General features: G+C 36.9%; 1 protein-coding gene across 2 annotated transcripts in view; it reads left to right on the top strand.

Moving 5' to 3' along the window:
* Positions 1–14128, top strand: part of SORCS3 (sortilin related VPS10 domain containing receptor 3) — a 611216-nt gene that overhangs the window by 386103 nt on the left and 210985 nt on the right. For both annotated transcript variants that reach the window (XM_017944309.3, XM_031652096.1), the window contains exon 5: positions 2515–2588. In XM_017944309.3, coding sequence (XP_017799798.1) covers positions 2515–2588 — 74 coding nt within the window. The remainder of the gene's footprint in view (positions 1–2514; positions 2589–14128) is intronic.

Here is a 14128-nt window from a genome sequence, read left to right as displayed (position 1 = left end):
TCTGTAAGTGTATGTGAAGATCAGGGAGAGGCTACTCTGTTTGCTTCCTAAACAATTGAATGGGGTTTTGTGTACTATGTAATTTAGTGGTTGTAGAGCTTTGCAGTGTTTTATTCACCAAATTGGTGACTAGAGGGTGGTGAGATATTTCTTGCATGCATAATTGAACATATATTGTAGTTACTACTTACTCATGGATTGAGAGCCCAGTTTAGATAAATACTGAGAGAGTTAGTATAAAGTTAGTGTGGTATACTAGAAACTTGTGATCAGCCAAATCATGTATATATTTTCTGTATAGTTGATGTAGTCACTTTGTAGCACCAAGCATCAGTACCTTCACCTATAAATTTAGCATATATATAAAAATATATAAATATATATGTGTGTGTATATATATAATGGGTTCAAGATCTTTTATTTTCAGAGCTTGCAACAGTTGGTTAGCAATGCTAGCTAAGCTGATATAATCTGAAGGCCATCCCACCTTTCTCTTTAGGCACTCAACCAATAGAATCTCTTTCTTGCAAACAGGATCATAGACCAATTGGGATCTGTCTCAATACATGTGTGGGAAGAGGTCCTTTCCCCCACACTTTTCCCAACAAGATTGTTTTATAACCAAATGCAACTCAAACCCATAACACAGCAACTAGTCAGCTATATATATCTGACAACATTACAGGCTATTTTGAGGGTAAATATATACACACACACATACACACACACACAAAACTAGATTTATACATATAACTATATGTACATATATAACTACATATACATATATACCTACATATATAACTATATATGCATATACACATACATATGTACATATATACTTATATGCGTGTATATATACATATATAAAACTGTCTCTACTAGACAAAAATAGTTTTATGGCTCCATTGTTCAATAAATATTTGCTGAATTAAATTGAAATGAGTCAAAACTTTTCTGAGCTCCACAAAACTTTTGAGATTACCGGAAGTTTTTACAAAGAATTATTTCTGTATGATTTGTAAGATTATCAACTTAGAACTTTCCAGATGGCAAAGTTATCCAAGTGTGGTATGCTGGAAACAACAGCCCTATAGGAGAGCAGATATTGGGGATGTAATCACAGGCATATACTTCATGTCATCCAATTTCTATAAACTTGAGAGCCACTCTCGCTTCCTCAATGTTCCCATCTGTACAAGTTTTTGGGAAAAACATGAGGATGGTGGAATTCTCATGATAAACTTGGGTCATGATTCCATGGAAGAAGACTTGAGCCAGGCATCAGAAAACTGAAATCCTAGTTTCTTTGACCAAAACTTACCTTCTCCAAGATTAACTTTTGTTAATTGTGAAATAGGAGGTTTATGTTCTCACCTGTTAGAGGTGTTTATGTTCTCACATGGCATTGTAAAACCACTGATATACAAAGGTGACTAAGGCATGATCCCTGCCCCCTTATGACTCAGTCTAGCAGGGGAGAGACATGCCAACCAGCAATGGATTACTATGAAGAGCTTCTTAGAGGCAAATAGTAAATACAGTGGTGGCACTGTGGAAGCAGTAATTAACTCTGCCTGGGAAGATTGCTGAATGCTTAAGAGCAGGGATTTAAGTTGGTAGTAACTGCCCTACCCTCCTTTCAGGATTGTTGTAAGGCTCAAATATATATGAAAGAACAACATGGTAGAATTATTATTTTTATCATTATTATTATTATTCCATTGGCAGTTAGAATCAGATATTTTACTTCCAGACATTCAATTGAAAATATACCCAATGCTCCTAGTTAATCACTTATAGGGATGCTGGCCTATCCCTAAGGTGTTATAAAGGGGTCAGACTCCACGTTCAAAAAATAAGCAAACATGGAATAATAATAAAAGTGGCCTAGCTTTGCTATCTTGCAAAAACATAGGAGTGTAAATGAGCCTGGTCTTTTTGGTGACATCGAAGAGCTCCATTTCATTTAGATGATCTATAGGAGCAGTAAGAAATGAAAGTAAAAGCACAATATTTTGCGTGTAATATTGGCTCCTGTATCAGCAATGATCATTTTTATGTGTATGTCTCATTTTTCCTGGGAGCACAGAATCTGCCTTTCCTTGACTTCATGAGTCTCAGAGTGTCCTACATGTAAGAGTTGTATAATAAATAGTTTTTAAATAAGTGTTGCTGAATTGTTTTAATTGAAGCCAGAGACTACATGGAATTTGAAGAAAAAAGAAGACAATTTTATTTACTCCTAATGGAGACAGTGATAGCCATCAGATGTGGATTTATACTCAGCTCAAAAATATCAGATGATTGGATGTATATTGAGAACCTGCTTAATGCTAGAAGATACCATGATAAGGATGGCACAGTCATATTCCTACCTTTTTATCTGGATAAAATAAAGGCCTACTTGGGTGTGTCGGGCACTCTGGTGTTGGGATGGTGCAGGGAAAACATCTGTATTCATGCTCAGCAGTGGTTCCTTGAGATTTACATTCTCCTCACTTCATTGTTTTGCAGCTCTACAGCTCCATGGATTTTGGAAGACGGTGGCAACTCATGCATGAACGCATCACACCCAACAGGTTTTATTGGTAAGCCCTATCCACACACTCATTACTTCTTAGATAAAGAATTATCAAACAGCATAGCACTCTAGATAGCTCTGGACAGTTGCAGCTCTTGCAGATGAATTTGTTCTAGTCCTTTGCTACACAGAGTGGTTTGTAGAATGGCAGCATCAGCATCACCTGGGGACTTGTTAGAAATGCAGAATCTCAGGCCCTATTAAGACTTATGAAACTGGGATTTGCATTTAACATGATCCTGTGCTGATTCACGTGCACATGAAAGTTTGAGAGGCACTGGGCTGAGAGAGCTCTGTGAGAAGGGTCATGGTCAGGTGCTCCTTGCTATGTACTAACCCCCTCTTTTTGGAAAAATGCATATATTTTATGTACATATTCTAAAAATCAGTATTTTCCCAAAATGTACTCTGGAGAACAGCGGTTTCACAAAATGCTTCTTCTTTCATAAGAGTTTCTGTGGTCAAATAAATTCAGGTTATGATAATTCAATTTTATACTCCTGGAAACTCAGGATTCATGTTAGGATATTAAAGACTCTGGAGAAGTGCTGAATGAATAATCCTGCCAAACTTGAAGTCACTGATTCCCAAACTTATTTCACTACAGAATCCTTTTCTTTTGTCACATGTGATAAATCCTTCAGAACTACCTCTGAGGGACATATTTTGAAAAACCTTTTATGGGAATGAATACATGTTTCAAATGGAAAATTAGCCCTTCCTCCTAATCAGAAAGTGTTTTATTAATTAGTATTCCTTTATGCATGCTTACTATTTTTACCATGGTTGTAACAAGTACAAATTTGTACAAATTTGCATTTTACACTTCCCTGCTATAACGTGAAAATGTTTCTTACTTTTATCTTGCTTTCATTTTAGCAGAAGTGATGGCTACACAAATGGAGATTAAGAGGAATACACCAAAGTATATAGAATGCTTAATTATATGCTTAATGAAAAAAAAAAGTTTGGTTAGGCACAGTGGCTCATGTCTGTAATCTCAGTACTTTGAGAGGCTGAGGTGAGAGGATTGCTTGAGGCCAGGAGTTCAAGACCAGCCTGGTCATTATAGTGATACCCTGTCTCTACAAATAAATAAAAAGTGAGCTGGCCATCATGGCATGCCCCTGTAGTCCCAGCTACTCAGGAGGCTGAGATGCAGGGATCACGTGTGCTCAGTTCAAGGCTGCAGTGTACTCTAGCTTGGATGATAGAGATTAGGCCACTGCCATCACAGAGATTAGGCCACTGTACTCTAGCTTGGGTGACAGAGTGAGACTGTCTCAAAAAAAAATTTTTTTTGGAAGTTGTACTCATTCTATATCTCTTTTAAACATCTTATGAACACTCCATTAAAAACTCATGTGATAGCCGTTTATGCCTCACACAACTTAGCGAGGTGAGTGTGTGTTGAGGCTGGTGGTGACAAATACCTTGTACATCACACATTCATACCAACATCTTTGGAAGCAATGGCTTCAACCCATTTCTTCTGCATCCACAAAACTATATTCAGATATTAAAATGAAGATTGCTTAAGCATTCTATGAAAAATCAACTTTTTTTTTGTTTGTTTTGTTGTTTTGTGTTGTTTTGTTCTTGGTACATGGTTCACAGTAGTTGGGAGAGAAAAGGGAGTTGGAATTATTGCTCTTGACTCAACAGCTGAGCTATCTCCAGCATGTTTGCCCCTTACAGGCCTACTATTATTTCATCAGTAGCTGTTATTGCAACTATTATTTTGCCTGTATTTGGAACTATGGAGGTTTTACAATAGACTAAGGCAGAAAAAGGAAATACTTGTTTTTCTGCTATTTCACCTATAGAACTACAGCCTTTGCTGAGCTGAGATGGTCCAGTTTCTCAATGTGCCACCACTCAGAAGTCCAGAATTCAGAAAAAAAAAAAAAAAAAAGGAAAGAAAATGAAAGAAAGAGCCCTCTGCTGTTTCTGAACAAACTCTTGAGATGATAAGGCAGTTGGCCAACTAGGAAGTCAGGTTAGTAGAGGAGGAAAGGAGGAAAGCACACTGGGCTAGATGAGCTGTGCCGTTGTTTCTGAATGAAATTAAGTGCATAAGAGGCAACATTTTCCTATATTTTGCAAAGAGCAAGAGGAGAAGGTTCCAGCTGCTGTCATCTACCCTCTTCCTTTATGCAGTAAAAAAAAAAACCAACAACAACAAACAAGTCCCTAGGTCCTGATAATTGTGTTTTGTCTCTTCTGCACTCTGTGCTTATTTCATATATGCACCCAAGGGGAAATATAAAAGTTTATGCCTGTGCTGGCTAGCCAAGTGGTAGTTTTGAATATTCCATTTTTGTAATTATCACTTCTCCATTTCTGATATATAATTACCATGATTATTCTTTTAGGTGTCATGTGAGTCATGGCAAAAGAGCTTATTTTACATAGGCATTTTTTTTTATTCAAAGATAGAATTCAAGGTTTTCTAAAGCTCTAAACCACTATGTTGAAGAGATATGCTTTGTATAGGTTAGGGATGTAAATATTAACTTGTTTTCTCTTTGAGAAAAGACAAAATATGCATTTCTCTGGGTGTAGCACAAACCTTGGCTTAAGTGGGACCTCTTTAACCTATGATTCCCTCATCCATCTAATGGGAACAGTATTTTTCTTGTCAATTGCATAAGGTTATTGAAAGGAGCAGATGTATCAAGTGGACACTTGGCAATTTCACTTCATTGATTTAAGTACTATGTTTATTACCTGTCCTCAAGAACATGTCACATAAGTGATTTGTCATTTTGCTGGGCAAATATGTGAATCTCATGTACGGTAAGGCTGATGCCCATGGGCATGTGATAACAACTGAATGGGTCTAATTTATTGCCAATAATCCACATCTCAGCCGAACATTATTGTTCTCTACTTTTTGTTGAGTCATAATTCTTATGAAGTGAGCAAACAAAGCAAAAGAATAACATGCATGAAAATGATTTCTTTGGGAGAGAGGGTGTAGAGGGAAGAGGTATTGAGGATGGTTGGGGAATGTTGAGCGGAAAGCAGGCATGGTAAAAACAAGACATTGAAATGAGAGATGATGTTAAAAAGATTTAACTTATGGTATGTAGACAAATAGATTGAACATGGGATTCAGAAGAAATATTACAAATAACAGTATTTGATTGTTGTGATTCACAGCTTTGCTCCTGTGACCCTGCACAAATATTCTTATTTATAAGCTGGACATTTGCAAGTGTCCTAAAGGATAGATCCTTCATGACTGTCCAGTTTCTTCTCCCATGCTACTCTCAGTTGTTGGCAACTAGCAGCTTAGAGGGGGATTTGTGCAGAAGAACACTGTGTTCCAGAAGTGATTTCTGATGAGGACACAACAGAAAGAATGAACCATGTGCATGTCTCTCATCTGTTCTCTCATCTACAGTGATGACTGTTGTAATGGTTGTGAAAGTACATTGGAAATTGTAAGGAGTTATTATTATCCACATCTTCATTAGTACCCCACCTTGCTTGTGGGTTAGGCAGAGCATGGAACATAATATTCATTAGCATCAACACTAAGAGCTTCATCTGGAAATATTTTTATGAATTCTGGATGTTCTAATTCAATCAAGATAGGTCACCTAGGAATCTTACACCATGGAATGACTCAGCCATCAATCTCATGCCACAAGAAAAAAGACAACTGACATGAACATTCCTTGTTTATATGTCACCCTTCCACTCAGTACCTGGTCACCAGGTAATCACCAGGGCTGTCTAAAGCTCCCCCCACTTTTTTAACCTTAGCTGCTTCAGAAATTATAATTTGCATGGAGAGCACATAAATGGAGTAAATGTCCTGAACATATTGCCTTCATTCTTCCTAGCCTCTGCTATGGCGAGTTGTTGTCATGGGGGAAAAGCTTTTCTGTTTTTTTTAATATTTAAAAAAATATATCCTACTGAGCTACAAATGAATAGTATTCCACTATTCCCTTGGGAGATATTTAACAGGCAGGCATATTCTGCAGTGGGAAGATTTTGTTTTCCTTTGTACATCCAATGTGAATACTTGTTGTGATTCACAGCTTTGCTCCTGTGACCTGCCCTCTCCCAACGTGCTCAGCCTCTTTGGGCATCTTTTCCAATGAAGTCATAGGTGTGCTAGACCTTCCAGAATTCTCTGTGTAACCAGAATGACCTCAAAGTGCCTCTGGTCTCTGATAGCATTCACTTGTATGGTGTCCTAAAATAGGAAAGGAATGTCTCCAGTGCCTCCTCTTTACTGATTTCCCTCCTCTCCTCCTTAATTATTCTCGCTCTTGAAAGAATAAGGTCCCTTTTTTGTCTCTCTTCTTTACCATTGCTGCAGGAAATTGTTCTGATAAAGTAATACACTTGAAGGTATCAGGGACTTTAATTCTTACCGCTTTTCTGAGATATTTGGATTGCAACATGGACTGGCTTGAGCATTAGGAAACCTTTAAGAAGACAACAGACATACTAGAAGTTCTATATCAGGCCATGTTAGGCGATGCAGGGAATGTGTGTCGTGAAGACTGCTGTATCTGCTATGATGCCTGGTTTAGGATGAAAAGTGGCTGATGTGTAGAGGTAGGTAGGTTGGACTCTAGGTCTTTATTGTACTTTGCTTAAGGCCGGCTTATACACTATGGATTTCTAGTGATGTTTGTGCCAGCAGCTTCTCATCTGCTTTTTCAGAAAGGCCATGAGGGAAGGGAGGGAGAATGGAAAAACAAACTGTCCCTCCTGGTGTGTGTAGACGGGAGGTCCTAGGGAAGTGCCCTTTAAAAGAGAAAGTGGTGATAACGAAAAAGAAGACAGACAAAACCCTTTCATGACAGTCTTTCCTTTCCAATCTTTCATGATTTTAGTTTTCCAAGCCTCTTTTTGTATGCATATGTTCTTTTATATGTAGCCTAAATATATACATGTGAGTGTGTATAATCTGCCTTTCTCTTCTTAATGTTCTATCCTTGCAATTTTTGTGTCATTATAAAATATAACCATTTTTAATTTGTGTAATATCTCGTTACACAAAGATATATGCTTTATTGCTATTTTATTTTCATCAGACATTGAAATTTTTCACATTTTTGATCATCATAGGTAATGGTTTTATTGACATTTGTATGCATAGGTCTTTAATATCAGGAATTATTTTCTTGGACCAGTGTTTTAGGTAGCCCAAATAAAGATACTTGACTGCATTTTTTTGCAGTCTCAACAGTGTCACATTTCAGTAATAAGACCCCAATTCAACACTAAAAGTATTTCAGCAAAGTAGCTTTTTACTGAACCTTTTCTTGAAGAGGGTTGCAAAGAAGCATTACATCAACCAACACATGAGTTTTCCTAAATCTCCACTGTTCGTATCTGTCCTGATCATCATGGGAGTTACTGTCTCATCCTCTCCTTCCCTTTCATGGACTCTAAAACTATTCTATTACAGTGATTTAATTGTCTACAGTCCATCCCCTTCCAGAACTCCCCTTACACCCACACACTTTTCCACAAGTATCATAGCTTTTCTTATGTAGAACAATCTACCCTCTCTCCTTAAACCCTCCATCTATCACCCTCACCCACCCCAGAAATTAAATGTAATATTCCTTAGGTGCACACATTCCTTAGAACATGGAGGAGGGGGAATTGGTAATAGTTAGGGTTTAATATTAGTTAAGGTTTAGTATTTTTGGTTTAATCACTACTAAAAGAAGTTTATTATATCAAAATATACATGTTTTGAAGAATGAAATCATGTCCTTTGCAGCAAAATGGATGGAGCTAGAGGCCATAATTCTAAGTGAATTAACATAAAAACAGAAGACTAAATATCACATGTTCTCACTTATAAGCAGGAGCTAAACCTTGGACATGAACATAAAGGTGGGAACAATAGACACTGGAGACTACCAGAAAGGTGTGAGGGGGCAAGGGCTGAATAACTACCTATTGGGTACTATGCTTACTACCTGGGTGACAGGTTCAGTCGTATCTCAAATTTCAGCACCACACAATATACCTTTGTCAGAAACCTGCACATATACCCATTGATTCTAAAATAAAAGTTTACATTAAAAATAAATAGAACACTAGAAAAACTATTTATGTGTATATATGTGTATATGTGTATGTATATACACACACACACACAGACACACACACATACATTTTGAACATCTTAAAACCTGTTATTCAAAATATCGTCTAAACTGTGTTCCGTTGTATATTCCCACCTGTAACATATGGCAGTATCAGTCTATTTAGTTAATATTTACTTCTTCCTTGTGGGAGACAACTTCCAAGAGGGCTCCACTGATCTCTGTCTTCTGGAAATCCTGCCAGTCTATAGTCTTTTTCTCTTGAGTATAGACTGGATTAGTGACTTGCTTCTAGTGAATGGAATGTGGCAGAGGTAATGAGTTTTTTGGGGGAGTAGGTTACCAATAAACAGTGTTTTCTTCTTGGGTGCATTCTCGTGCTTGCTTGCTGAAAGCAAGCTACCATGTTGTTAGCTGCCTTATTGAGAGTCCCATGTGGCAGGGAATGGAGGGAGATCTCCAACCAAAAGCCAGTGAGAAACTAATGGCCCGACAGCTTAGTTCTAATGAGGAAATGAATCCTATCAACAGTCGTATGAGTGAGTTCAAAAGCAGATCCTTCTCCATTCAAGCCTTCATATGTGACTGCAGCCCTGGCAAACACTTTGATAGAAGCCTTGTAAGAGACCTCCTTAGGCAGAGGCACCCAGCTGAGTTATGCCTGGATTCTTGACCAACAGAAACAGTGAGACAATACATATTTGTTGTTTTTAGCTCCTAAGTTTTGTGTAATCTGTTATACAGAATTATTAAGAGATAACCAATATGCTTTACTCTGATCCTTATTCTTTCCTTGTTTATTTTAGAACATAAGGCTCTACTTCTGTCTACACATAGCCTCCTGTCTACATACAACTACTTCTGTCTCGGACTACTTCCTCTGTTTTCTCTTCATTGGTGTCAACCTTAGATATTTCATTTTGCCCCTTATTTGGGTGTGTCCTTGAAATAGAAAAATATCACCATGTTCTGGTATCCCTGACACCTATGCCCAGACTCTATGGGATTTGACAGTTGATCAACAAACCTCAGAGCCCTATCCTCAACCTGAGTGAGGCTTACTTAATATCATGAGATTGCCTGACTTTGTTATACTTTATTATTTTATATTTTGATGGCAAGACTGCATTTTCTAAGAATATTGTTTATTGTAAATATCTATGTGTACAGATACATACACAAGTCATATATGTACATGCTCATTTAGAGAAGTGTTAATTTCGTTAGTACTAATACTTCACTAGAAGTACTAATATGAATCTCATTGTCTGGATTTTAGACACCCATCTCAGCCTAATAGCAGCTCTGGGTGGAGGATGAAGGTTGGAGAAGCAGGAAGTGAAAGTTGAGGATGGTTACCTTGAGATAATGTGGTTGGAGTGAATACTCTTGCACCTCTTGCCTGAATTTGAGCTCTATAGATCTCACCTGTTCTGGAATATATCCTATAATTTGCTTCAAAAGTGGGCTCCTTCTATTCATTTAGGAACTTCTTTTGACCCTGGACCATGGTTCTTGAAGAGTCAGCTGCTGAATCATCCTTAGGCTGTTAATATATTATCCATGACAGAGTCAGAGTTAAAGAATAGACAGAATGGCTTGAGATGGCTTCCTGGAAAATCAAGATCTTTTCAAACAAAGTTAACATTATGGGCTGAATTTTTGAAGCTGCCTCTAAATGTGCATCTACAATTTTGCAAACACAGTCATTTGCAATCTGAAGTAATGGGATTTAGGCATCGACCTGATATAAGGGATCAGATTTTAAGGTCATTGCAAACCAGGGTATGCCACAAATAATATTTAATTCAGCTCTTCTTTACATTTTTAAAATGGTGCAGCAATTTAAAAATACATTACATTCAAAATAATACATGCAAGGTCAGGAGGGGAAATGTGAAAGCTCAGCTTGCAAGCAGAAATCAGTTTCTGCTTTGCTGATGGTGGCTACCCATGCTGTAAGTCTGCTTGCATCTTGGCTGTGGAAGAGCTGTCTTAATGCTAAGACTAAAATGCAGTGTTCATAATGTGCATGTGGTAGTTAGCCATGGCACTGAGCAAGACAGAATGGTCAACTCTTTGGATGAAGTCAAGACTTGCCAGATTTTTGATGATTATGCTGAGTACATGTAAGTTCTGTGAAGTAGGAGACCTATATAGCTATACACCTAATGACTTCTTTGCTATGAAAAGTGGGAGTCATGTTTGGTCTTGCCTTGGGAGATCTGAAAAGATTTGTATGCATTAAACATGGAATTCAAAGACAGCTACATCCACTCACCTAATCCAGTGTACCAAAAATTCCATAGTGCACATGGAAACACCATTGGTTTCTCTTTCTCTGGCTTTGTGGCCAGTGATTCCTTAGTTAGAGGCACATGGCTTCCAAATACTTATTCCACCCAGATGACTACGCAAAGGGCATGAGAAATACTCATTTTGCTCAGAAACAGTGAAATCTAACTTTATTTTCACTCACTGATAATAAACTTGCAGAGGGGAGCAAACTTTACTGTTGTCACAGTGGGTGAGATTTCAGGACCTTATTGTCCGATGAGGGTGGTGGATCAGAAAAGCCCCCACGTAGAGACTTTGACTACTGCCATCTTCCTGGAACTCAGATTGCCTTCAGTACTTGCATGTTACATTAAAAAGTGGGGAGAGTTGAATAGGTTGGTGGTGATGAGTTGTTAACTTCCATGAGCAGGAATAGGACAATTGGAGGGCTAGGGAGAAGCCTAGAGAGAGAAGATGACAATGTTGAGCTCAGCGCCCAAGGATAAAGTACCAAATTGAAGGCATAGAGGCTATTTAAAATGCAGGTTGGATACTGGGTTGCACGCAGGAGAAACCATCCTTTCTTCCCCGTTGAGGAAATCTGTTATTGTTCTGTTCCAGTTTGGTCTGGGGCTGTGCGTTAGTCAGTGCTGGCTGTCAAAACAAAATACCACAGACTGGTTCCAGGCCTAAGCAATGGAAATTTGCAGTTCTGGAATCTGGAACTGTGCAAACAGGGTGCCAGCATGGTTGGCTTCTGGTGAGGGCCCTCTTCCAGGTTGCAGAGGGCCACCTTCTGGATATATCCTGCCGTGGTAGAGAGAGAGAGGGCAAGCTCTCTGGTGCACTTTCTTATAAGGGCACTAATCACATTATGAGAGCCCCACCCTAATCCAAACTTAATTCCTTCCCAAAGGCCTTATCTTCAGATACCATCAGTTTGGAGTTTAGAGCTTCAACTTTTTTTTTTTTTTTTTTGGAGAGATACAGTTCAGTCCATAGCAGGATGTAAAACAGCGAACAACTTGGGAAGGAATGCAAAATTTTTAGAGACACTTCCACCAAGAGGTGTCATGGAGCAGAAGTGGCTAAGGCTCGTCGGGGAAGTGGAGAGGCAATGCCAAAAATACAAATGTATTATTTAAAAGACACAGACACACACTAGCTATTTTTTTTTTTTTCCGGTTGGAAACACAATATATCTCATAATCATTCAAGGGAAGGCAAAAAAATAAAAAGAAAATAATTACCTATAATTTTACTGCCCAGAAAATACTTCTTAAAAAATCAAATACATCTTCATAGCCTTTTTTCCCTAGTATAATTTTAAACATATATTTAAATTTTTATCATTCAGATCATATTGTTGATAAAATTTTAAATCTTTTAAAAGTGAAATTGAACATTCTCCTGTACCATCCTCTACTCTTTCTAAACATTTTAAAGCTTGTATTGAATTGTATTCTAATCTATGGATATATAATAATGTAATCTCTCTTTTGTTATTTGATATTTTATCTTCTGAAATTTTACTATTAAAGTAAGCACTATAATGTTGTTTTAGAAACATTGAAGTAATTATTTGTTCAAGGTCTGATTATTATAATTTTTTTAGGATAGACTACCAAACAATACATATAAAAATATAGTCATGCCAAATCCAGAGTTTACACCAGTTTCCACTACAACTAAAATACCATTTCACTATACCACATAAAAATTTAATCTAAAGAAGTTATCTATTTTAATATGCAAAAATGGGTTTTCCTTGTTTTAATTTGCATTTCTTATCAGACCAGTGAGTTTAGACATGCTTTTGTATATTTATTAACCATTGTATTTTCTTTTATGTGACCATCTGTTTTTGTTTCTTCTTTATTATGGGTTCTTTATATTGTCTCTCATTTTGTTTCAATATTGTATCATTTATTCTTTGGCTTTTAATTGCATTATGCTTTTTAGCATACTTTATACTTACAAAAATTTATGTTATCGAATCTTTCATTTTCCCTTTATAATGTTTTTATTACTTTGTTTATCAAACACCCATAGCCTGTGATCATGTAAATACAAATTTTTTTATTTGAAATGCTGCCTTATTCAATCATACATATTAGATATTATATATAAAAGGCATAAAAATATTTAGCATTTTCCAACAGTGTATTTTAGAAATCTCATATTAATAGTTATCTATGTCATCTAGTGACTATATAACAATTTAATCATTTTAATAATTTAATAATTTTCCATATTTTTAAGATTTATAGGATTTCTATTTTTTTTAAAAGTAAAATGAAGTGTAGTGAACATCTTTTCACTTAATTCTGTGCCCATATTTTGGACTGATTTCCTCTGATGGTTTTTTAGGTAAGATAAACTCTGGTCTGAGGTTAGGAGCCCTCGAGGTCTCAAGATCAGTGGCATTTTTGCAGCTTTCGTTTTACCGGATTGGTCAGTCTTCTGTGCCCTGTGGCCAGAACACATTGTGTTTAATTGTTGTTTATAACACAATAGAATGTCTGGCTGGGTAAGTCTCTTCTCTGCAAAATACAACAAAATAGAACAAAAATAGAACTCTTCTTTTTCAAAATATTCTTGGTTTATTTTACTTATTGATTCATCCAAATGAATTTAGAATCACCTTGTCATGTTTCAAAATCTCTTCCTCCCCATAAAGCAGCTAATTAGACTATTAATTAGAATTTCAGCAAAGCTATACATTCATTTGAAAATAATGGAATTTTTTTCAATATCCGGTTTTCGTGTTTGGCCACATGATTTGTCTCTCTTTTTATTCCATTCTGTTCATTCCTTAGTAAAGTTTTCTTCATATTAGCCCTACGTGTTTTTAATTAATGTTATTCCTATGACTATTCAGTTTTGGTGCTATTGTAAGTAAAGACATGTTGTACACAGCATCTCCCTTCAGATTGCCATGACTGAACAGGGTAACCTTGAGATATATATGTAATTTGCCTAAGGACACATATAGTTGCTCGTTGGTGCCCTACAATTCTTCAGACTACAAAGAAAATATGCTTTATAAACTTCAAGTTATTAGAAGAGTGTGATGTGAGTAAAGATAAACACCTATGGGGATATTTGGGATCTAAATACAAAACTCTGCCCTTAATAGTTACGTGGCTTTTGGCAGTTGCATTTAACCTTTGTGACA

The sequence above is a fragment of the Papio anubis genome, chromosome 11 (genome assembly GCF_008728515.1).
Source record: "Papio anubis isolate 15944 chromosome 11, Panubis1.0, whole genome shotgun sequence".
NCBI lineage: Eukaryota > Metazoa > Chordata > Mammalia > Primates > Cercopithecidae > Papio > Papio anubis.
The sequence above is the reverse complement of the archived record's forward strand: the minus strand, read 5'-3'. Positions and strand labels throughout refer to the sequence as shown.